At 47.0% G+C, this 22,238-nt stretch overlaps 8 protein-coding genes across 9 annotated transcripts; 3 read left to right on the forward strand and 5 right to left on the reverse strand.

Annotated features, from left to right (window-relative positions):
• Window positions 1–1,876: 1,876 nt before the first annotated feature.
• GL218_00799 (E3 ubiquitin-protein ligase TOM1-like) lies at window positions 1,877–6,130 on the forward strand (the record flags this gene model as incomplete). The annotated part of the gene is made up of 4 exons (XM_033577240.1): window positions 1,877–2,123; window positions 2,181–2,441; window positions 3,566–5,700; window positions 5,792–6,130. 4 exons carry the CDS (start codon window positions 1,877–1,879, stop codon window positions 6,128–6,130), a joined length of 2,982 nt encoding a protein of 993 aa, XP_033442242.1.
• Window positions 6,131–6,413: 283 nt separating this feature from the next.
• On the reverse strand, window positions 6,414–7,856 carry GL218_00800 (putative endo-beta-1,4-glucanase B; the record flags this gene model as incomplete). The annotated part of the gene is made up of 7 exons (XM_033577241.1): window positions 6,414–6,531; window positions 6,607–6,815; window positions 6,901–6,969; window positions 7,058–7,334; window positions 7,414–7,436; window positions 7,495–7,561; window positions 7,618–7,856. The coding sequence occupies 7 exons, from the start codon at window positions 7,854–7,856 to the stop codon at window positions 6,414–6,416; spliced, it is 1,002 nt and encodes a 333-aa protein (XP_033441876.1).
• Window positions 7,857–9,572: 1,716 nt separating this feature from the next.
• GL218_00801 lies at window positions 9,573–10,099 on the forward strand (the record flags this gene model as incomplete). Of its 2 annotated transcripts, XM_033577243.1 has the most annotated exons (3): window positions 9,573–9,705; window positions 9,789–9,969; window positions 10,066–10,099. In XM_033577243.1, the coding sequence occupies 3 exons, from the start codon at window positions 9,573–9,575 to the stop codon at window positions 10,097–10,099; spliced, it is 348 nt and encodes a 115-aa protein (XP_033441878.1). The 2 variants fall into 2 exon arrangements, with proteins under 2 accessions (XP_033441878.1, XP_033441877.1); XM_033577242.1 differs by having other exon boundaries at window positions 9,789–10,099.
• A 589-nt stretch (window positions 10,100–10,688) lies between these two features.
• Window positions 10,689–11,304, reverse strand: GL218_00802 (Transcription initiation factor TFIID subunit 10; the record flags this gene model as incomplete). Its single annotated transcript, XM_033577244.1, has 2 exons — window positions 10,689–11,090; window positions 11,146–11,304. 2 exons carry the CDS (start codon window positions 11,302–11,304, stop codon window positions 10,689–10,691), a joined length of 561 nt encoding a protein of 186 aa, XP_033441879.1.
• Window positions 11,305–12,547: 1,243 nt separating this feature from the next.
• On the reverse strand, window positions 12,548–13,003 carry GL218_00803 (uncharacterized protein; the record flags this gene model as incomplete). Its single annotated transcript, XM_033577245.1, has 1 exon — window positions 12,548–13,003. The coding sequence occupies one exon, from the start codon at window positions 13,001–13,003 to the stop codon at window positions 12,548–12,550; it is 456 nt and encodes a 151-aa protein (XP_033441986.1).
• Window positions 13,004–13,397: 394 nt separating this feature from the next.
• Window positions 13,398–14,494, forward strand: GL218_00804 (40S ribosomal protein S6-B; the record flags this gene model as incomplete). The annotated part of the gene is made up of 4 exons (XM_033577246.1): window positions 13,398–13,490; window positions 13,650–14,012; window positions 14,176–14,343; window positions 14,399–14,494. The coding sequence occupies 4 exons, from the start codon at window positions 13,398–13,400 to the stop codon at window positions 14,492–14,494; spliced, it is 720 nt and encodes a 239-aa protein (XP_033441874.1).
• A 568-nt stretch (window positions 14,495–15,062) lies between these two features.
• GL218_00805 (Ribose-phosphate pyrophosphokinase 2) lies at window positions 15,063–16,508 on the reverse strand (the record flags this gene model as incomplete). Its single annotated transcript, XM_033577247.1, has 6 exons — window positions 15,063–15,090; window positions 15,172–15,411; window positions 15,473–15,631; window positions 15,714–16,077; window positions 16,143–16,234; window positions 16,432–16,508. The coding sequence occupies 6 exons, from the start codon at window positions 16,506–16,508 to the stop codon at window positions 15,063–15,065; spliced, it is 960 nt and encodes a 319-aa protein (XP_033441984.1).
• Window positions 16,509–20,607: 4,099 nt separating this feature from the next.
• GL218_00806 (uncharacterized protein) lies at window positions 20,608–21,307 on the reverse strand (the record flags this gene model as incomplete). Its single annotated transcript, XM_033577248.1, has 3 exons — window positions 20,608–20,756; window positions 20,828–21,125; window positions 21,194–21,307. The coding sequence occupies 3 exons, from the start codon at window positions 21,305–21,307 to the stop codon at window positions 20,608–20,610; spliced, it is 561 nt and encodes a 186-aa protein (XP_033441985.1).
• Between the last annotated feature and the right edge of the window lie 931 nt (window positions 21,308–22,238).

The following is a 22,238-nucleotide window of genomic DNA, read 5'->3' on the forward strand; positions in this document are numbered from 1 at the left end:
TAAAGAAGTCGACGCAAAGACTCAAACCCCCCAAAGTCTAAAACGTACATTTACAAACATCAGCAACACCGGTTCCGTCCAGGCCAGCTCGGAGACATCGCCGCTCTTGATTGTCCAGCAATGTCTTGATCTATTATGCTACCTTGCGGATCAGAATATCCACGTGCCTTCTCTCTTCCTCACCGAGCACGAAGGGGTCAGCACTACTGCTATCAAACGTAGTCTCAGCCGCAAAGGAAAAGGTAAAGATGTGAAGGCTAACAAGTATGCCATCAACTCGTTGCTTGCTCTCCTCGATCGAGATCTTGTCATGGAAAGTTCTTCCATCATGGATAGTTTATCGCAACTATTAAGCCGAGTGACGGCCCGCTACTCGCCCTAGATCGCAAGCAAAAAGAAGCCGCAGAAGCCATCAAAAAAATTGATACCCAAGCCGCAAACGCGGCAGAGCCCGGAACAACTACACCAGCAGACCCCGCGATCGCAGCAACCGATAATACAGAGGGTGCAGAAAACAACAACGCGAACACCGTCGGAGCAAGCGGGTGAACATGCCGCAGGTAGCACTACTGAGGAAAATGAGCCCTCTGGCACCTCGGCTGTTGATGCCGAATCATCCAAGGCTCTAGAAAAGCAAGCGATGCTTAAGCGAATTAAACAGCTACACCCGCCCGTTATCCCAGTACACAACCTGACTCTTATCATTAAGATATTTGTGGCTCGAGAGTGTAGTTCCAAAACTTTCAAGGAGACCTTATCGACTATCAAGAATCTGTCCGTGATTCCCGGGGCAATGCTGGTATTTGGCGAGGAGCTCGCTCGTCAGGCCCAGCTCTTAAGCGAGAAGATTGTCGTTCATCTAGACGAACTGTTACCACATATTGAGAACGCTGCTTCAGGCACTGAGATCCAGGGAGTCGCTCTGGCCAAGTTTTCTCCTGGCGCCTCTGATCAGAATAAGCTTCTTCGGGTACTGACAGCTCTCGATCACTTATTCGCACAGAAAAAGTCGGATGCGGCAGAAGGTTTCGATTCTGATAATACTAAGAAGCAAGATTTACTCGCTACTCTCTACCGCAACTCAACCTTCAACGCCTTATGGGAGAAGCTGAGCGCCTGTCTGAGCGCAATCCGTCAACGCGATAGCTTGCTCAACGTAGCTACTATCCTTCTTCCTTTGATTGAGGCCCTTATGGTTGTTTGCAAGGATACTACCCAAAACGAGTCGTCCCAGAGCCAGGCGAGCAAGGATATGGTTCTTACGAGCCCGCAGCCAGAGTCGCATTTGGCAGGTCTGTTCTTCACATTCACGGAAGAACATCGTCGGATCCTAAACGAACTCGTTCGCAACAATCCGTCCCTTATGAAAGGCACCTTCTCGCATCTTGTCAAGAACCCTAAAGTCTTGGAGTTCGATAATAAGCGCAGTTGGTTCAACCGTAGCGTTCACAATAAACAGCACGTCAGTCAGCGGCCACATCCGTTATTACAGCTACAAGTTCGCCGAGAGCACGTTTTCCACGACTCTTTCAAGTCACTATACTTCAAGACAGGCGAGGAGATGAAGTTCGGAAAGCTGAGCATTAGATTCCATGGCGAAGAGGGCGTAGATGCAGGCGGTGTAACCAGGGAATGGTTCCAGGTTCTCGCACGACAGATGTTCGATGCCAACTATGCCCTATTCGTGCCTGTTTCAAGCGACCGAACGACCTTCCACCCCAACAAGCTCAGTGGTATAAACGATGAGCATCTTATGTTTTTCAAGTTTATCGGGAGAATCATCGGCAAGGCCTTGTACGAGGGCCGTCTACTTGATTGCTACTTCAGCCGTGCGGTCTACAAAAGAATCCTAGGTAAGCCGGTCTCGGTCAAGGATATGGAGTCCTTTGATCCGGATTATTACAAATCACTCTCCTGGATGCTGAACAACGACATCACTGATATTATCACTGAGACGTTCTCGGTTGAGGATGACGAGTTCGGTGTTACTAGGATCCATGACCTCAGAGAAAATGGCCGCAACTTGCCTGTGACGGAAGACAATAAGCACGAATATGTGCGCTTAGTAGTTGAACATAAGCTACTAACATCCGTCAAAGACCAGATGGAAAATTTCCTAAAAGGTAAGATAAAATTCAGTTAACATTTCTGGAACGAAACCAAGACTAACCTATGAATAGGCTTCCACGAAATCATCCCGGCTGAACTCATATCTATCTTCAACGAGCAGGAACTAGAGCTGTTAATCTCTGGTCTGCCGGACGTTGATATAGATGATTGGAAGAGCAACACGGAATATCACAACTACTCGCCGTCCTCCCCGCAGATCCAGTGGTTCTGGCGCGCAGTCCGATCGTTCGATAAGGAGGAACGCGCGAAGCTCCTACAATTCGTCACGGGAACCAGTAAAGTGCCTCTTAATGGCTTTAAGGAGCTCGAAGGTATGAATGGAGTCATCGATTCAACATTCATCGCGACTACGGGAACAAGGACCGTCTGCCAAGCTCTCACACGTGCTTTAACCGTAAGTATTGTCCTGTTTGTTCTCTGCATGGATATGATTTACTAACAGCTACGCAGAGCTCGATTTACCTGAGTATGAAAGCTACGACATTCTACGTAAGCAAGTGCTCAAGGCCATCACAGCTGGTAGTGACTACTTCGGCTTCGCCTAAGGGACAACCAAGTCCAATTACAGAGTCCACGAAACAATAACAAAACGTAGCCGTGTTATAACCCCCGCATCATGATTGCATCAGTCTTGTACAGCATAGAGAAGGAGGATAGGGGTAGGTGTGCATGAAAAAAAATTTCCCCTGGCGATATTAGGAGGCATTGGGTGAATTGAGATTCCCGCGTGGCATTCGGCATATAGATTCTTCTGAGAACTCGTCAACGGAGTGCAGGCCGTTGGCGTTAGCTAGTCTACTGGAGACTTTGCCGAACCCCTCTCATCGCAGCATGTGTAGAGTAGGATTCACTTAGTAATAATGATCATGGCTTACATTAATGAACTTGTGGATTAATGAATTATTATCCGTATCTACCTAATATAATAGGTAAGATATACGACTGGTAGCGCTTCTTGGCCGAGCTATACTTCTTTTGAAATACTAAAGAGGCACAGGTGCAACTCCATCCTAATTAGTTGAGTCTTTTTATTCTATCCTTAAAAGGCTATATATCAAACCTTTGAAGTCTTGATTCGTTAATATAAGTGGAGTATATACTTGCTCCCTCTTGGACCTCGAGGGGTGGCAAGGTAGCATTAGACCAGTATTACTAAGAGTATTTATTGGGCTGCTAGGCTTTGCTTATATACATGGCCAAATATTTAAAATGATTATAGGAATTGCAGTCTCTAGCATATCCCTCCTCAGGATCCTGCAAGGGGTAGCTGTAGCGACGAAATCACCTGAAGACGTCCCGCATCGAATTATACAAAGCCTCTGTACGGGCGCCACCAATAATCATGAAGATGAGGTTGCCCTATCCTTTAGTGACTGGCGTACCGCTATAGAAAGGATTATTCCCGATGAGGATACTCGACAAGTTGCTAACATAGGGCTTGCTATTGCGTATCTCCGTGAGCTCTATACAGGCAAAGAAGGTGATGCTCGCAAGGCCGTAAGCGAGGCCGACCTTGTTCTTATTTGGGAACTAATTCATAGCGCTCTCACTAGTAAATTGCTCACAAGACAACTCTGTACTGCCTCACGAAGCGCGCAAGGATTCATCTCCGTGGCCCTCTGCAGCTTGATCAAGAACGGGAACATAGATGAGCTATTCCGACTTCATGTGTGGCTACCGGATGGGTATAGAGGAAATCACGATGTTTCCATCCATTCTCATCAAGCGTTTGCCCAGAGTTGGATCTTGGCTGGCGAAGGGATAGATCATTCATACAAGGTCGAGCACGTTAAAGATCTAGAGACTGCTACTCACTCCGAATACGCCCTAGCATGGAGTGATGGTAAGAATTTAGGAACCAACTATAAAACAAATCAGGCATTCTCGACAATTGCTAATACCAAGAAATTGGTTCGTGTTACTCCTCTGAAGACAAATGTTCATCGCCGAGGAGTAAGCTACACGATTCCTGCAGCCCAGTATCATAGTTCTGAAGTCGCGCCCGATCGGTTCCACGCTACCCTTTTTGTCTTCGACTCACAACGAGGATTTGTCCAAGATGCTGGTGTTCTCGGTCCGAAGGACGGCGATTCCTTCACACAGCTTCGCGATCCTGCCGGTGTGACACCAGAGGTCTTGGCGTTAACTGTCGATGTCGTAAGGTCTTGGGAAATATTTATGCATCAGGGGGAAAAGCACATTCACAATGCGGAATGGGAACATGCGTTGCGAGCTTTCAGCAACGCACTGAGCCTGTGCGATAACGACAATAACTTCCCTAACAAGGCTTATCACACGCGCGAGGTTCTATACAAGATTGGGCGTGTCAACCGGTGTCTCGGTAGATACGAAATTGCTAGGGATACTCTAGAGAAGGTTATAACTGATATGGAAGTGAACGTGCTACGTGTAGACTGCGTTGGCGAGCTGGGAGTCGTCTATCGACATCTGAACAACCTCACAGATGCGATGCGCATGTTCGAGATGCAGTATCATACAGCAAGACAACTAGGTCTTGAAGCTGAAGCCTGCCGTGCTGTTGGAAATCTTGGGATGGTGAATTATCAGATATCTCAGCGGGACCACGACGACAAAATTCTTGACCTGGCAATTGTACAACTTCAAGAGCGCGTACAGGTCGCTCGAAACATCCAGCAGTCATTATCTGAAAAGGGCAAGTCTAAAGAATCTGGCGCTATGAAAAACGGTAAAAATTGGGAGATCATCGGTTTATCTCGTCTCTCGCTTTGTCTCGCAGCCCGGAATAACCTAGAGGAGGCAGTGAAAACAGCTCGGCAAGCCTTGGACCTCGTGACGGGATTTGGTGATCCAACTGTAGTCGCTCTAACTCGGTTCTTCTATGGACATGCGCTGCGGCTCAGCGGGCGTCTCGAGGAGGCTATGGAACAGTTTAATACATGCACCGGATGCACACCCGCCATCGCACTCTGCAAGGAGCCTTCAGAAGAACACCTAGGGTACCTGAAAGAACTAGTAGATGCCGGCGTGGACTTGGAAATCATAGACGAGCAAGGATACACGGCACTAGACTATGCCGTGTTCTGTGGAAATACCAAGTTCAAAGAGGTCATAATCAATGGTCTCCAGCGAGGAGCCAGCGAATACGAAATCGAAGCGTGGCTCACGGGAGCGAGACTTAGAAAAAGCTATCGCAAGCTGTTCCAAGAAGTACTCCGACCAATTCTCATCACGCGCCGCCACAACGACGACTGCATGCAGACGCTGCGCAGCGCATACGCCGGATCGCTCCGCGCCGACGAGGAGGCGAAGGCGATGTTCTCGGGGTTTTCCTTCGTGCCTTACTCTGCGTTCCGCTCCCTAGGCAGACTCCCGAAACATACCGACGGGCTGGTTAGAGAGTTTACGGACGAGTCCGGGTCGAAGGAATACAAGAACCCCGACTTTGTTATTTTCTTCTCGTATAGATGGAAAGGGGCCTCGTCGCCGGATGACGGGGCCAATACGCAGTATAAGCGGATGCTGGCTGCTACTGAGGAGTTCTTGAAACTGCATACTTCTATTGATAGGGCAAGGATGGGGATTTGGCTGGTAAGTTGTAACGAATTACCTCACTTCATCTCAGCCGTTGTTGGGTGTAGTTAGATGCCAACTAACTAACTTATTTTTTGACTAACTGTAGGACTGCGCTTGTATAAACCAGAGCAACCCTATGCCAGGCGTCCACGCCTTGCCCATGATTCTGACCCAGTGCGACGCCGTGATCAGCATAGCGGACGGATCTTACTACGACAGAGCGTGGTGCTCGGTGGAGATCCTTCTCATCCAGACGCTGAAGAGGTCGTACGGACTGCATCTGTGGTACGAGCAGGTGTATGCGGATTCGGAAGAGAAGCGGTTGGTTTTGAGAGATGGACCTGTTGGTTTGGAGATTTCTGTTGCGGTGAAGAAGTTGAGCTTTGAGGAGATTGATAGGCCGAAGGTCATGTTCTTGGAGAGACAGAGTAAATTGCTTGGGTGAATGACAGGTTACAAGGTAACGAAGTGTTTGGGTTATGGGGGAGTGGAAAGGGGTAGGGGTATGGATGTGAAAATTAACACGTGTGGTACTGATATCTGATATACGGCATGACGAAGCGAGTTTACGCCAATATACAATCTTTGTTTTTCTCCCTGCTCTCGTCGTGCTATATACAATTCTTTACCTGAGTAGCGGCGGCGTATCTCACATGTTCAACTCATAATAATCGTTCCCTCCACGCCCATCACCTTATCATCAACGACGACAACGACTCCCCCCTTATTTAGATGAAATCCGCCAACGACGGCAACACCTTCGTAAACGCGGTTCCGGACGGCGGCTCGATCGAGTACATGTAGTCAGCCCACCAAGGACCAGCACCCCACCACAACCATCCAGTCCTATAAGATTGTTATATTAGTTCGCTGTTTAGCGTCATGAATAGAAGGGGGGAGAAAAAAGTAATGGTTCCTTACCAGACGTCCGAGTTCTCCTGCATATGCGCCAGCAGGCCCTTGACGGCTTCGATGCACTGCGCGTTGGCGCCGCCGGCGGTCTCGCCGATCAAGCCCTTCTTGTTGTTGGCCTTGAGCCAGGCGGTGGCGTCGGCGAGACGCTCCTTGCCGATTGTTGCGGAGACGCAGGCTTCGGATGTGCCGGAGCCGTCGGAGTCGAGGTATTGGTGCTGAGGAAGGGGTTAGTTTGGTGGGTGAAAATGATGGGGGATGAAGGAGGAGGGAAGGGTGGGGAGAAAGGGGGGGCAAACGTACCATCTCGTAGATGATCTTGTCCTGGGGGTCGGTCAGTTTACCCATGGCCTCAGAGGTACCGCTGGAGACCTGCATAGATATTAGCACCACCACCATCAACAATAACAATAATAATCACAGTATTCCCCATTCATAACCAAAACAGTGGAAAACTCACCCAATGCCAAGCTCCGGTCCACGAGTTCCCCTCGACGAAGATGTACTGCGAAGTAGCGCCGGCGCCGCGGATGGCGTCGATGGCGGCCTGGTTGAGCTGGCCGACGAGGGCGTTGTCCTCGTCGTGGAACTCGTTGTTGGTGTCGAAGATGACCTTCTCGTTGGACGCGTAGCGCTTGGCTACCGTCGTCCACCACGCGCCGAAGCCCGACACGTCCGTGATGATCTTGTCGTAGTATCGCCCGAAGTTGTGCGGGTCTACGACGGCGTAGGCGCCCCTAGGGGAGGGTTGTGAGTATGGATGGGAGGGGAAAGTGGGGAGGGGGATATTGGGGTTGGGATTGGGGTTAGACTAACTGGCCGGTGATGTATGTGACGATCTGAGGAGTAGGTTAGTTTGTTGGTAATGAAATATAGGCACGTGGCATTAGGACTTACGTCGTCAAGACCGACAGCGTAGGTCTCGTTGACGGAGCCGGTTAACTTGTCCGGGATGATACGCTCCCTAGTTTATGTTCAGCATCGTTTGCAATTGCATTTCCACAGCAGGTAGAAACCAACATCATAATTGGGATACGGAAGGTGTTGAAACCCTTCTGGATCAAGGTAGAGATGGCATTGTGGTCGGGCCAAGTGTAGTCCTTGCCAAGTTGTCCGGGAAGAGCCAAGTTACCGAACTCGGCTCCCGACTCGCTTACGCCGGTGAACTGGAAAGGACTCGCGCGCTTCCTGGTCTGGGTAGGCACCGCGACGGCGCTGGAGATAGCGGCCGTAGCCACGAGCAGATCGGCGAACCTCATAATGTCTAGACTGCTACGAAGACGTACAACGTGGGGGGGGGGGGGGGGGGGGGGGGGGTGGTGTAAGAGACAAGCTAGGTAGCTACTCTCGAGACATCTACATACATACATACATACGACGAGAGGAGGTGGACTTGCTCGACCTACTTATACATTCAGGGCGGAAGCCGACGCTCCGCCCCACGCAAATGAGAATGGGAGCATAAACAACCACGGCCGGGATCACCACCCGGCGCTAAAGGTAATTACGGGCGCGAGGTGGGGGGGATCGTAGATCTACGGATATGTAGGCCCTATTGAGGCTCATATTGAAACTATGTATATACTCGTCCCTCGCAGGACGTGGTTGGGGGTGATGCAATACATACATATACATACATAGAGATCAGGACGAGACTTCTGCATCGGAAGGGGATAGCGGTGACCGAAGCTTGGCCATGATGCTTAAGTTTCGGTAGGGAGGGTAGTTTTTATTCTCTTTTTTTTTTTTTTTTTTTTTTTTTTGGATGCCGGACCCTTGCAAGGGTTGCTCGCATGGACCCTATTAGCCCACCTCATGTGCTCGCTTTCGTCATGGGGCTATGACATGACACAAGAAAAAAAAAACGAACAGACCGTGCTAACGTATGTAGAAACATAACAAGAAAAAAAGAAGATAGAAAAAAAAGATAGGGCCGACGGAGATAGCAGAAGCAGAGCTTCTCGTTGAAGCTCGTTGCTGCTTCCAGGGGGGCGGGGCCTAGCTCTCCGCATATATATTAGGTCATGCTAAGGTATGTACGGGCTCTCCGCGTGGCGACGGAAGAAGCTCGTCAGGGGCATGAGAGAGAATGAAAGAAAGAAAGAAAGAAAAGTAAGTAAACTGGGCAATACATAGCCACAGGGGTAAATGGGAAAGATAGCCAGGTCCCCCGACTCGTGTGTAGAGATATGTATGTATGTATTTGGGAACGCGTCTGTCTGGCCTCGGCTTCACGACTCGGGTGGTGTTAGTGTATGTAGTGTTGGATACGGTTGCTTTAATTATGGGGACTTTGGATGGCGTGGATGGCGTGGATGTGGGAAGACTGGAAGTCTGGATTGAGTAAGTCGGATTAACTATAGTGTATGAATGTATATAGAGAGTATGCAGGGGGTTGAGAGAGTTATGATGGCCAATTAGAATAATAGGTAGATATAGTTATGGCGACTTATACTACAATGTATGAAGTGGTCAAATATTTAATTAGAAACAACATATGTCCTCATACTTGCATACCTTATTATTATTGAGATACCTCAAGGTTAAATTGTGTAGTTATATACTCTAGAGTATCTTTGGAAAAATAAAGCGAATACACTTGACACGGCAACTTAAGTTTCCGTTTACTTATTCTGTGCGGATGCGACGAAACAATTATAGAATTTGAATAGTATACTATTTTTTGATGATTGTAGAAATTCAAACGAAAGTAATAGTAGCTCCCTACCTTAATAAGGATTTTAAATAATCATCTTTTCAAGACTAAATGCTAAAGTATTCACTTATCAAGCTAGAAGAGCTGCCCCATAAAACCAAACTCGACGAACTGATAACTATCGCGGAAGAATACTAATCCGTTATCGAGCTCTCTTCTACCCCCGACTCGGGGATATGCATTTACCAAGTACATCCACATAGAAATTATTGCGACGAGCTCCTCCATCACCAGCATCAATTGTCCAAATCCAGACAAAATGCAGCCGACAAGGTGGCTCTTGCAAGGCCGATCCGTGTGGAAGGGTAAGCCCTTTTCTGTTCCTACCCCTATACTCAACTCACACGAAGTAACAACTAACCACCACCACCTGCAGGGCCGCACATCGTACCGTAAGATATCCAATCCAATCACCTATAAAAAAACATTTCATTTAATCTATGACCAACTCTAACGTACACCCGCCGACCCACAGCCTCGCCATCGTGCGCCCTCGCCAAGGCGAAAAAGTCAAGCCGATCCGCACCCAAGCCCGCGCCGCCACCATCCTGCCTAGTTTCGTCGGCCCTCAAGTTCCAGGTGTACAACGGCAAGGAATACCACGACGTCGAGATCACCGAGGAGATGGTCGGCCACAAGCTCGGCGAGTTCTCTCCGTACGTTCCGTTCCGTTCCGTTCCGCCCCGTTTCTCTGCTCGGAATTACTGGTTACTTTCCTATTCGAATACTAACACTAGCCTTACTCCATCCAGGACGAGAAAACCCTTCATCTGGTCACGACGGTAAACTAAATCAAGCACGATGAGGTGTGGGCATACCGTGGCGTTCTGGAATTTTCAGGTGGGGGTCCTTTACGAGTTTACCATCTGCTGTATATTACGCGCTCACACGACCATACCATTAGAGAGAACACGCAAGATACGTCAATTCGTAACGTCTGTCCGTGTGCATTATACGCAAAGCTAGTAACTAGACGGCCGCCGCCCGTTTTTTATTTGTACAACTTCCGAGCGTAACTAGGCCGGTTCTGAAAAAAAAAAAAAAAAAACACAGGAAAAGCCTATTCCTAAACACCAAACACCTTTTCCCTGAATGTGACCTTCCGTTCCTTATGTCTAGACCTTCGTGGATTCTGCTGCTGCTGCTGTTCCGTAAAAAAAAAAAATATAGTAGGGCTGGCGCCGCCGCTTGTGTAGTACAACGTCAAAAGTTTCTTTGTGAATATCCAGATATGGCTTCAAGTTGAACTGATGGCGTATTTCCCCGGCCCTGTTGTGATGAGAGAACCGGGGAGAAGCTTCATGACGCCTAAGCGGGATGAAATGGGCGGATAGTGATGTTGATTGGTAAGCTTCCAACATACCCAGATGCATGCTTATCGGTAGAACTCGCTTCGCTTGACGTTGACGCCGTATTCACCCACGGCCATACCCAGATCCTCCATAGTGAGGACCGTGCGGTTCTGACTACCGCCCTGGCCGCCACCACCGTAACCTGCTCTCTGGATACCCAGCGGTCCACCACGCCCTTGATCTTTGGCGTTGGCTTGCGCTTGACCCGGAATCTGAAGCCCTGCGGCAGCACCGAGGTTGCCCATCGGGTTATTCGCGCTGGTGTTGGATGCGCGGATGCGGCTGTATTGGTAGGCGTCGGCGGCGATGTCGGCAACGAACTTCTGGACCGCAAGAGCGATGAGGCGCGCGAGGCGCGGGTCGGTGTGGGGTGGCGGGGGAAGACCAGCTTTCGTCATGTAGTAGTTTGTTACGGCATCGGGGATCTGCAGGACGGTTAGCGCATATTATATGACAGGTAGTTGACTATGGGGTATTCACAATAGGCGCGTAGTCGTCCATCTTGGTTAAGAATTCTTTCAACGAAGTATCTTTCCGAGTCGGCATCTTTGGCTCCGAAGGTAGTAGAATAGTCTCTTCCTCGTTCTGCTGCGAGGCGGCAGGGGGAGCCTGTTCATTTTCTGCAGGTGCGCCTGTCATGTTTGCGAAGTCGAGATAGTCGGGGGTCGCTGATTCGATGAATTGATGCTGGAGGTATCGAGGAATTCTTTCAAAAAGTTGTTCAAAGATCGTAAGAAGCACTCGATCGAACGAATTAAAAAAAAAAAATCGGTTTAGAAACCCCAGAATAGTGGCCTGAGCTTTGGCGGGGTTTCTAGTAACTAAGTCGGTATAATTTTGAGCTCAAACAGTCGCCTTCGGCTGAGTTGTTCGAATGATTGTAACGGCGGGTAACTCGTACGTCTCGCAACCTTAAGATGACGTCGCAGCCTGCGTGAACGAACCCGATTTTGACTTGGCGAAATAAACCAATATGAAAAAAAAAAAATAGTTTCCAAGTACACGCGCCTATCCTGTATCGCCTTATCTAGAAGGAGTTGCAGGTGGTTGTTTATAGATGAATTCGGGAGGGTTGAAAAGGCTAGTTAGATGAAGTTAAAGTTCAATGAAGTTGACAGCTTCGCGGTCCGTTCGCGATATGCAAGGTCGATTTCATGTGGGTCCCTAATTAGCCTCATTTCTTATCAGCTTATCCCCCAGCATGCCAAGATTTAAGGCACGATTACCTAATAAAGAGATGTATGAAGTACATGTACTTTTGTACCTTCCCATCACAAATCACGTTGAAAGTACATCTAAATATCATGCGGTATGTTGAAGGTAGAGATGCAGGAGACAATCCGGGTGAATTGTTTATCAAGAACTGATTAAGCCTACTTTGTGTGTATGGATATATAGTATAACTGCTTCGTAAGTCAAAAGGCATCAAGAAGGGCTGCGAGAGTCTTGTGACAACTCAATTCTTTGCATTTCTTCTAAGAAATCTCACCACCAGGTTCTCTTAATTCTAGAATTGGTGCCTCTCAGATGCATTCAGTACAATTTTCTTTCCTGCGAGGTCAAGCAAAGAAATTACGGGATGTATATAGTAGAATGACCATTCCGTGCAGAAACTCAATGTACACAATATACATTGGTAGGCATGTAAGTGCTTAGGGGTCTATAAGCTCCGATAATCTGTCCCTCACCTAGTCCAGGTGATGCCAGTAGGGTGCCATTCCATATTTTACATGTGGCATCCGAATTTCCTTGGGCTCAGGATCTTGATACCGTAAGGTGTAGAGATATACTTCTCCACCTACGCAACCGATCGGACTCGGAAGCCATATATAATGGGCATATACCTTAGGTCGTGGTCTTGTGGTAATACACCAGTATGTCTTCATCCAGTTCCCACGGGTTCTGGGCGTTGAGAAAATACAATCTTGTATTTGACAATCTCAACCACCTCCAACTCCTCAACCGTAGAAGAGCTAGATGGCTCATCAGCCATTTCTACATCTTCCTCCGACTTAGTCCGTTTTCTAATAATAGCCATAGCTCTCGGTAGCTTTTTGGCTTCTCCAGTGAGTCTCTGATGTTCGCCCACGTAAAGATGAATCTGTCTCATCCAAGCTGTGCTAGAGGGGTCTTGAGTTTCTGGGTGATAGTCTGGAAATACGAGCCGTCCGATGGTTACTTCTTGGGTGCTGCCCTCAATGTTTTCTGGGACATTGATAGTGCCTTGAAGCTCTAGAATAGCTAAACCAGAAGGTGTCTGTAGAAGCTGGGGGAGTGGACTTTGGCCAACAGCTTTGGTGTCGTGCTTCCTAGGGTATAATTTAATAGAAGAGGCCATTTTAAGAAGACCACTAGCTATGATATCTTAGTAGCATCTCACCAAATGGAGGCAATGAGACAATGAGACGATGGGCACACGCAGTTCACAAAGAATTAAAGATTAAGTGGAGATCTAATCAGTACGTACTCCCATTGTACGCGTTAATGGGATATCTTCGGAAAATCAACTTTCTTTATCCTTATCAGAGATTAATAAAAGGTGGTCCATGCACCAGTAGCCCTAGCGCGTCTCCACTCTTCTCGCACTCAGGAAAAATCGGATTAGGCGAAGTAAATCCACACAACAAGTTTGAACCTTTTTTCAATTCCCATTAATTTTTCGGTGTGTTCTCACGACTCGACTTTATCCAACAACACCCAACCACAGTCGACCAGCGACAACCACCGCCGAGATGAAGCTGAACATCTCTTACCCTGCCAATGGCAGCCAGAAGCTCATTGAGATCGAAGATGAGCGAAAGATCCGTGACTTCATGGAGAAGCGCGTATGTCACACCTAAACCTTTCAATTACCACTTCTGCGAATTCTCGAAAAGCCTTAAATCAACCTTCGATATAATATATACAAGCATCAGGGGGCTTCTTCAACATTTTTCGCAGAAGCTATCTATATATTGGGAAAACTAACATGTATATTACTTTAGATGGGCGCTGAAGTCCCCGGAGACAACCTCGGCGATGAGTTCAAGGGCTACATCTTCCGCATCACCGGCGGTAACGACAAGCAAGGTTTCCCGATGAAGCAGGGTGTCATGCACCCTACCCGTGTCCGTCTCCTACTCTCCGAAGGCCACTCCTGCTACCGCCCCCGCCGCACCGGTGAGCGCAAGCGAAAGTCCGTCCGTGGCTGCATTACCGCCATGGATCTTTCCGTCCTCGCCCTTTCCGTCGTCAAGCAAGGCGAGAACGAGATCCCCGGTCTGACCGACACCGTCCACCCCAAGCGCCTCGGCCCCAAGCGTGCCACCAAGATCCGCCGCTTCTTCGGTCTCAGCAAGGATGACGATGTAAGTGCACCTTCACTCGTCATCGCCTGCTCGGTCGTTGCTTCTGCGGGATGAGAGAGAAGAATCCCTTGCAATGAATACCACCGAGCAGAGCCTGAGAGGAATATCGTGTTGTAAGAACACCCAAAAGATGGCTAATACTCTGGTTTTCCCCGCTATATAGGTCCGCAAGTACGTCATTCGACGAGAGGTCCAGCCCAAGAAGGAGGGCAAGAAGCCTTACACCAAGGCCCCCAAGATCCAGCGCCTGGTTACTCCCCAGCGTCTCCAGCACAAGCGTCACCGCATTGCGCTCAAGCGAAGACAGTCCGAGAAGGTCAAGGATGAGGCCGTACGTTAACCGTTCTAAATATTCCTTTGTTACGTATACTAACAACAATCTATAGAACGAGTACGCCCAGATTCTGGCTAAGCGTGTCGCCGAGGCCCGTGCCCACAAGGCTGACGCTCGCAAGCGTCGCGCAAGCTCTATGCGCAAGTAAATACCTACAGGCGTTTGGTCGGTGTCTTCTGGTTCTTGCATTAGGGCATAAATCGTGGCAATGGCTTTTGCAGGGATGATGGGTGGCTGGTCATGAGATAGGCAAAAGCCTCACATGAAATGTATTCCCGGAACACAAAAAATTAGGATGAAGATTCCCAAACCGCCGTTTTATTTCTATCTTTCCAGAGTTGCTTATGCTATGACCCCGTATGGGTACTCATGATGCTATGTGACATAATGCCTCCTTATCCCAAACATGTCCTTCCAAATTCGCCGTGACCGAGGCTAGAAATAGCCAAAATTGTAGTACATGATGCATGTATATCCCATAGTCAAATGCAGTATAATAAATAATAAACTCCGTACTTATATGACCTCGAATTTATGCTCTACGGCGACCCAATCTTGGCTCTTCGCATAAACAGTTCCCAAATGCAATTTCAAACTCCCGAAACCGTGGAGTCCACCATAATCGATCCTCTAATAACGCATCCGTATCTTTAGCAGGATTGTTACCTGTCGCATTATTCTTCTTCTCCTCGACTCGTGCTCGTGCGAGTATATATTTATACCGGAGCGTGTGTGAATAGGAAACTTCAAGATTGGTCAGCATAAAATGCCCTCGTAGTAAGGGGAGCAAGTATATAGATGAAATATTTATGCGTGGAGACGTACCTAACACTCTCTCCGTTGTGAGTCCGTCGGATAGCTTCGGCTATCGTAGGGCTCACGTCGATGACCCGGAGCTTCTTGCACCGTTGGACCTTGTCGCCGAGGGGCACGGTATTCGTGACGACGATCTGGCTCAGACAGCTGTTGTTGAGGGTGGTGATGGCGTCGCCGCTCAGGATGCCGTGGGTGACGACGGCGATAACTTCGCGGGCGCCGTGGTCTTTGACCGTAGCTGCTGCTTTGCTGTAAAGGGGTAATTTAGTATTCTTACTCGTTTGAGGAGTTTGGGGGTAGAGGTGCTTACGCCAAAGTACCGCAAGTATCGGCCATGTCGTCAACTAGAATTGCGACTTTGTCTACTACGTCACCGACGAGCACCATCCTGCCCACGACATTGGGGCGCGGGCGCTCCTTGTGGATGAGCGCAAAGCCTCGGTCGAGACGGTCGGCTATAGATGTAGCCCTATCATATCATGTCAGTTTCTCCTCGTCCATATCATCATCAGCGCCACGCGCATAATAATTGGCCTACCTCTTTGCACCACCAGCGTCCGGGCTGACAATAACCGTCTCCTGACCGGCAAGGTTCTCCCGAATCCATCGCAAGACGCTGGGTTCGGCGCGTATAAATTGTCCACGGGGACATTGAAGAAGCCTTGGATCTGGGAGGCGTGGAGATCCATTGTGATGACGTGGTTGCAACCGGCGGTCTGCAGCATATTGGCGATAAGCTTGGCCGAGATAGGCGCCCGACTCTTATCCTTCTTATCCTGCCGGGCGTAGGGGAAATTAGGTATGACGGCGGTGTGATGCGCCGGGCGGAGGCTGTACGACAGGCGTGGATCATGATGAGGAGCTCCATCAGGCCATCGTTAATGTCGCCCGGTGCGGTGGATTGCAAGATGAAGACTAGAGGAGGAATGAGTATATGACCGAATTAATCGTGTGGATCTGTTTATAAGGAGAGGTCGTACCATCTTCGTCTCTGACTGACTCGCCGACTGTGACGCTCGTTTCTTGATTTGAATAATTCAAACTCATCGTCTTTGCGATCTCAACGCCGAGCCTAAAGTCGCCAAGTACTTGTTGTTAGCCAATTCCATATCCAGTTGCTTTCTTGGCCCGGTACTGATCTCCAATTTCGTCATTTGATCGTCTGAAGGAAAGCCACCAATAACCGAGAAACTCCAATTGATATATGGTTGCGTCGCCCAAAGGTAGGGGAGGATTCCTTAAAAAAAAAATAATAAAAAAGGAACATACCGATCGGCCACGGCCTTAGCCAAGCTCGGGTGGCTGTTGCCCGAGAGCAGCTTGATTTCGTTCGCCATGTCGCCCATGTTGATCAGAGAAGGGGAGGGAAAGAGACCAGACGGTGCTGGATGCTCTGGTTACTTAATAAAAAAAAAAGTTTCAATCCTGCAGCGTCACAAGCAAGGAAAAGAAAAATCTTTTTGAGACAATGGTGCTGATGCGGTGCCACCGATCAAAGTCCGAGCCACAGTCCAATCGGGAGAAATCGCGGGGTCGTCTCAAGCTGTTATGGTTGGACGAATTGGACCGAGGGGTCTTTTTCGTAAGCTTGGTAGGTATTATTATTTTTTTTTTTTAGCTGCAAATAATGAGCTGTGGCTGGTGTATTAAACTCCCAAGTATTTTCTTTCGGGCAAGATAAAGGTCGCGCGCATACACGTGGTAATCGGGAAGTTGTCGAGAGGCTTGGTAGCACAGCAGGGGAAGAGATTTTCGGAAGGATAGGAAAGAAATACTTGGAGAACTTTGGGGTTTGGCGAATGGGATGAAGAGTTCTAGATTTCGTCAACTGGCTGCACGGCATATGTAGCGAAAAACCTTAGGTCCTTTAGGCCATTTAGATCGCCTAGAATACCAAGACAAGGGAAAAGTCTGTTTTTGATTCCGCGCTAAATTAGGCGTTTTCTAGTTCGACTTATTTTTGGAAGCTAACCCGCATGAGGTATGGGTATATGTCTCTTATACTCTTAACTTTATGCCCTGGGAACTGTTGTTAGACAATTTAGACAACTCAACTTAAGAACTCTTACTTATCCTCATAAAAGACACGAGTGAGTTGTACGTTACTAAAAATAAGACTATACTCAATATGAGATTTTACCCGAACTAAACTGGTTGAGACATAGCTTAAAGGGAAAAGCCATTTGGTTCACAGAGCATCTATCTGGAGTTATATAATCTCTTAGTTATGGCAAAAACAAATTTGCTTTTATTCAATGTACCAGAATTTGAAGACATCAAAACTAGAACATAACTCAATTAAGCCAATACGTTTTATCTTTAATCAACCTTTCCATATTGTATTACGCCAGTAGCTCCTTTCGTAACTCTGTCTTAACTAGTAACTTATAAACATAGTCTATAATAAGCTTCACAAAACCAATGATTTAGCCTTTTTTTTTCATATCGCAACATGTAGTTTTATTGGGGACCTAAGGTAGCTATTTCAACACATGAGCTATAGCGATATGAAGCATAGGCCAAGAGTTTCAAAATACCCAAGGTACACACGAACGTTCTTAAGAAAAGAAACATAGGTACAAAGTAGTTAAACTTCTGCCTTACCCTCAAGTGACCATTACGTACCTTCGAACCAGATGTGGGTCGCCAGCCAGTCGAGCAGTGACAGACAGACGCCATGACAGTGTTTGTTGCTAGGTACGCGCTACCTACCAAACACCTGCCAAAGTAACAGTTGGTTATATAGCATAATAACAAGACCAACGAGCACAAGCCAGGGCGAGGCGCACTCTCTCCGAGCCGGTTTAATCGTGACGTTGGCTTAGTGGTTTTTGCACCGGCGCTTTCAATGACTGTTTGGGGATTCCTGCGGGCCTAACATCGAGGAAGTGGCAAAATTATTCGTGCCCGCTAAGTGCAACGGAGGAAGGGTACTCCAGCGAAGGGAGGGTTGGTGGTTCGAATCCAGCCCCTGGCAATATTTTTTTCTTTATTCTTATTTTTTTATTTTTTTTTTAAATTTCTTTTTTCACTTTTTAAACCCGGCTGGTGGGTAACGTTCAGTTATTACTTTCTGCCTTGATTAATCGCTCCCTTCGCGTATTAACACTTTAAGTGTTTATTTAATACGAAGTCATTTACTTATTAATACAATCATATTCCTTCCTATATATATATTATTACTGCTAGTATTTATTTAGTTCTCTGTATTATATATAACCAGGCGATGAGTAAAGGTTAACGTCTTCGTTAGCCTTAAAGGGGTAGGTAGGTAACTGGTTCAACCATTGGCTTTCTAAATTCAATTTCAAGAATACAACCAAGTATTAAGGCCATATAAAATAATTCACCTTACACATAGTATCTATCTAATATTATGGATATGCACCTAAGCAAATCCGTAGTGATTGTTAATATATACTAGATTTCGATATCAGTATGGCATTAAGAGCTTGAGTAATTACTGCCGGCTATACCAAATCTTAAGTTTCTCTCAGGCAAGTTCAAGGGCTAGTTAGGTTTAAGTGCTCTATTAACCTATAGACCACCCGAGTACGCCACTTAAAGCCTCGTGGATGATAAATATTAGCATATAATAACATCCTACTTAAGGCTTACGTTATCAAGTATTCGGCATTCCTTAACTATTGTGAGGTAGAGCTAGAAAATATGGAAACGACTTAATTGTTCCGTTATAACCTCCAAATATGGTCATGGAAGCCCGTATTTATACATGCTAAAATTATCCTTTGTTTTGGATGTCTCATCTAGAATTCTAACATTAATAGTAATATGTTTCACGTATAAAGGCATCAAGCTTTACTTTTATTAGAGTAACCTATAGTTTATTGCATATCTGCTTTACGTTCCCATGCTTTACATGCTTCGCCTTGTGACTATTGCGTCTTGTTATCTCACTTCCCCTTTAGGTACCAACGCCGGCTGCGAACCTGACTTTCGCCGACTATACTTTTCCACCTGCTAATTTGTACACCAAGGAACTCAGCATGGGAACTAGAGTAGAGGATGTCAGGCAAGCCGGTCAACTAATCTACCTAAAATAATATATTGGTTGGGTGTATATAAGATATCCTTCCCGTGTAAGCTACAGCTGACGAAGTCCTTGACTCACAGTGCCTCCGGAGCAACTCCCTCCTCCCTCTCCTATTTACCGAGGAGCCGCTAGGTAACAGATGATGCGAAATAGCGGCTCGTACCATCACCCCAAAACGAGCCCATCTGGTCTAGTGGTGCGATGCCTTCGCACGAGCAAAACATGCTGACGCAGATTATAGTTCAAGTCGTCTTCCGCGTTCCCTGCACGGTCGGCCATCAGCAGGCTTCTCGCAAGGTATATCTAGTCCCCCATTACTGACCGGACATGCTACGCAACCCCGGATGACCTCATCCTTAATAATTAACGAACATGATACAGCTCGTTGTGTTCAAGTCGAAATTTCTAGGATATTGTTGTTTGTTTCTCACCAAAGGCCTACAGGCGACTTGTTACCGGTATGTACAGTTTAATTCTTTACCACGGATCAGATGGGTTCAAACAAAAATTTTTTCTCGGTTGGTCAACACGACTAAAATCTTTTTATTTACCTGATGGTATATTTTAGCCTTCCCAACGCCTTCAGAGCCTACTTGGTAATTTTTTTTTTAACTCTGAGAATGTCCGTGGAATAGGGCCTACGGATTGTCCAGGATAACGGATGCAAGTCCGTAGTAATGCCTATCGTATATGAGAAGGTACGGCTTCATTTTCCAGTGACATGGGAATATATAATTACTACAAAACGGTAATACCTTACTTAGGCGCCTAACGAATACATCTATTAGTTATTTACTTTACGTGATATTTCATTTGAAACACTCGTAGTGTTTAGAATTCATAACGACGAATGTTGTATGTGGGAAAAATGAATGAAGTTTTGACAAGAAATAGATTATCACCATAGTCACGGCATTGCAGCTTCTACTTTCCCATCCCTTACACAAACATAGGACTAACATTTACGATCGGACTGGGGACCATTTCTAATAAATACGCTCCTTAAATCACCGGTTCACGAAGTTTGCCAAGGCGCAATCCAGCGCATTCAAATTAGAAAGTGAAGTTAGGGCCAAAAATATTTCACGCCCATGAACGATCGTGATGATAGTGATAATAATGCTTAATTGTATTAATTGAACTCGGGTAAGTACCTCAAATCATCACCTTAACAATGCTACAGAAGCAGGCGAAACTGCTGCTTTGGTCTATAATAATAGCTATTTGATCATGTGAATAGGTTCATCGGCCAGTGTAATAGAGCAATCCCTCACTCGGTTGAGACGTCTATCCGGGATAGACTTATTTGTGCCAGTAAAAGCAAACTTTAAAGACGTGATACCGTGAACTGTGCTAAAGTACTAGAGAATTCCAAACCATTTCGACCTTTTTCACTGCGCGTAGATCATGTTGCAACCCTTGCGAAGTCGGTAGGCTTCGGTGACCACGATGCGGTCCTCGAGGGGCAGCACGTTCTTGCAGTCCTGGCCATCCTTGCAAACGCCCACGTTGTATCCGTAGCGGGGTGCTCGGGGTTGTCCTGGATGAAGCCGTACTGGTCGATGGACATGTGGAAGCACATCAACTCCACACACGTGATGGACTCGGCACCCATAGGTCTGAGCCTCCACTTCTTGGCTAGCACAAGGGCGTCATGGAAGTCGGACTCGATGACGTGACGGACGTAGATGCCCGGGGCCGACTTGTGGCGAAGGCGCTCCAAGGCCATGCTGTTCACCATGGGGACTACGTCGTTGAAGTTGTAGTACCGGGCCAAGGAACAGAGGCAAGTCAACAGTTCGGTGGAATGGAAGTCGTTGCGAAGCCAGTGAAGGATACGCGCACCTTCGGCATGCCAGTGATTTAGAAGGTAGCTCCACTGGGATCCCTTGACGGAGCTACGTTCCTCCTATGAAGTTGGTGGTTTAGTATATACACTTTAGACAGAGTCGATAATTATTAGACGTGGCTACTTACCTCGCTCTGCAAAGTGCAGCCGAAGCAGAGGATGCCGGGCGTGGCAGTCTTGATAACCTCCGTCGGGATAGGATGCTGGCAATTCGAGCACCAAATTCCGGTGGGAATATCCATCTTGGCACTGGAATTTATCAGTAATGTTAAGACTTTTTAGATGTAAAGGTAACGTATAAGCAACAAAGATATATAGTAATACAAGTTCTACTTACCAGTGTCTAGTTGTTAATAGACTGATGACAGGATGTGCCGAGGATGATGTTGCGTGGAAAGGAAAAAAAAATATTTCCTAGGAGAAAGGGTTGAAGTAGAAATATTTATACAGTAAGGAAACTTGAAATTTTGAGGATGATTTTAATCTGAAGTTGTAACTTTCTCATCATACAACTACCTAATGCTCTTTCCTAAGTTTATCTTGTTTCTTTCCCAAGGAAGCTTGATACAGCTGCTTTTGGACCAATGAGAGCGGAGCTCCGGGGTAAAAGCGGAGCATATTAGTCAAATCGGAGCCGGGCTCCTTCCGGTGTAGTTGAGATCCGGATGTGCACATGCCGGATAAGTGGAGACAGTCGGAGGTATGACTAAGAGTGACTTCCAATCACATTTTGTGTCCACTTTCTTTCAGTAGCATAATTCAACTCTTGCACCTTCCACATCTTCCATAACTTAGGTACCAAAAGTAGATCTTACATAGTGTATTTTTTCCCCAGAAGATCATCTTAGGTGAGCACGTGTGATTAAAACATAAATGTTGGTAGGGCTTACTGATCTGCTACACTAGTTGTCGCAGCGGGTAAGCTAAGCTGATAAAATTACTAGGATCATGTAGTCTTACCCAATCCTCATTAACTCTCATCAATTTACCCTTGTGGGAAATCCTTGAGCTGACAAGAAACGAGTTTAGCTCGCAATTAACCCCATGATAACGGGTGGTAAGAAACAATTATTGCTCACGCCATCTCCACCATATTCTCTACCCAAAACAGACTCGTTTATTTGTTTCCTGTACGTTTGAATACTAGGATCACGACGAATTAGAATATGGGAT

Source organism: Daldinia childiae, assembly GCF_008694065.1.
Source record: "Daldinia childiae strain JS-1345 chromosome Unknown Scaffold1, whole genome shotgun sequence".
NCBI lineage: Eukaryota > Fungi > Ascomycota > Sordariomycetes > Xylariales > Hypoxylaceae > Daldinia > Daldinia childiae.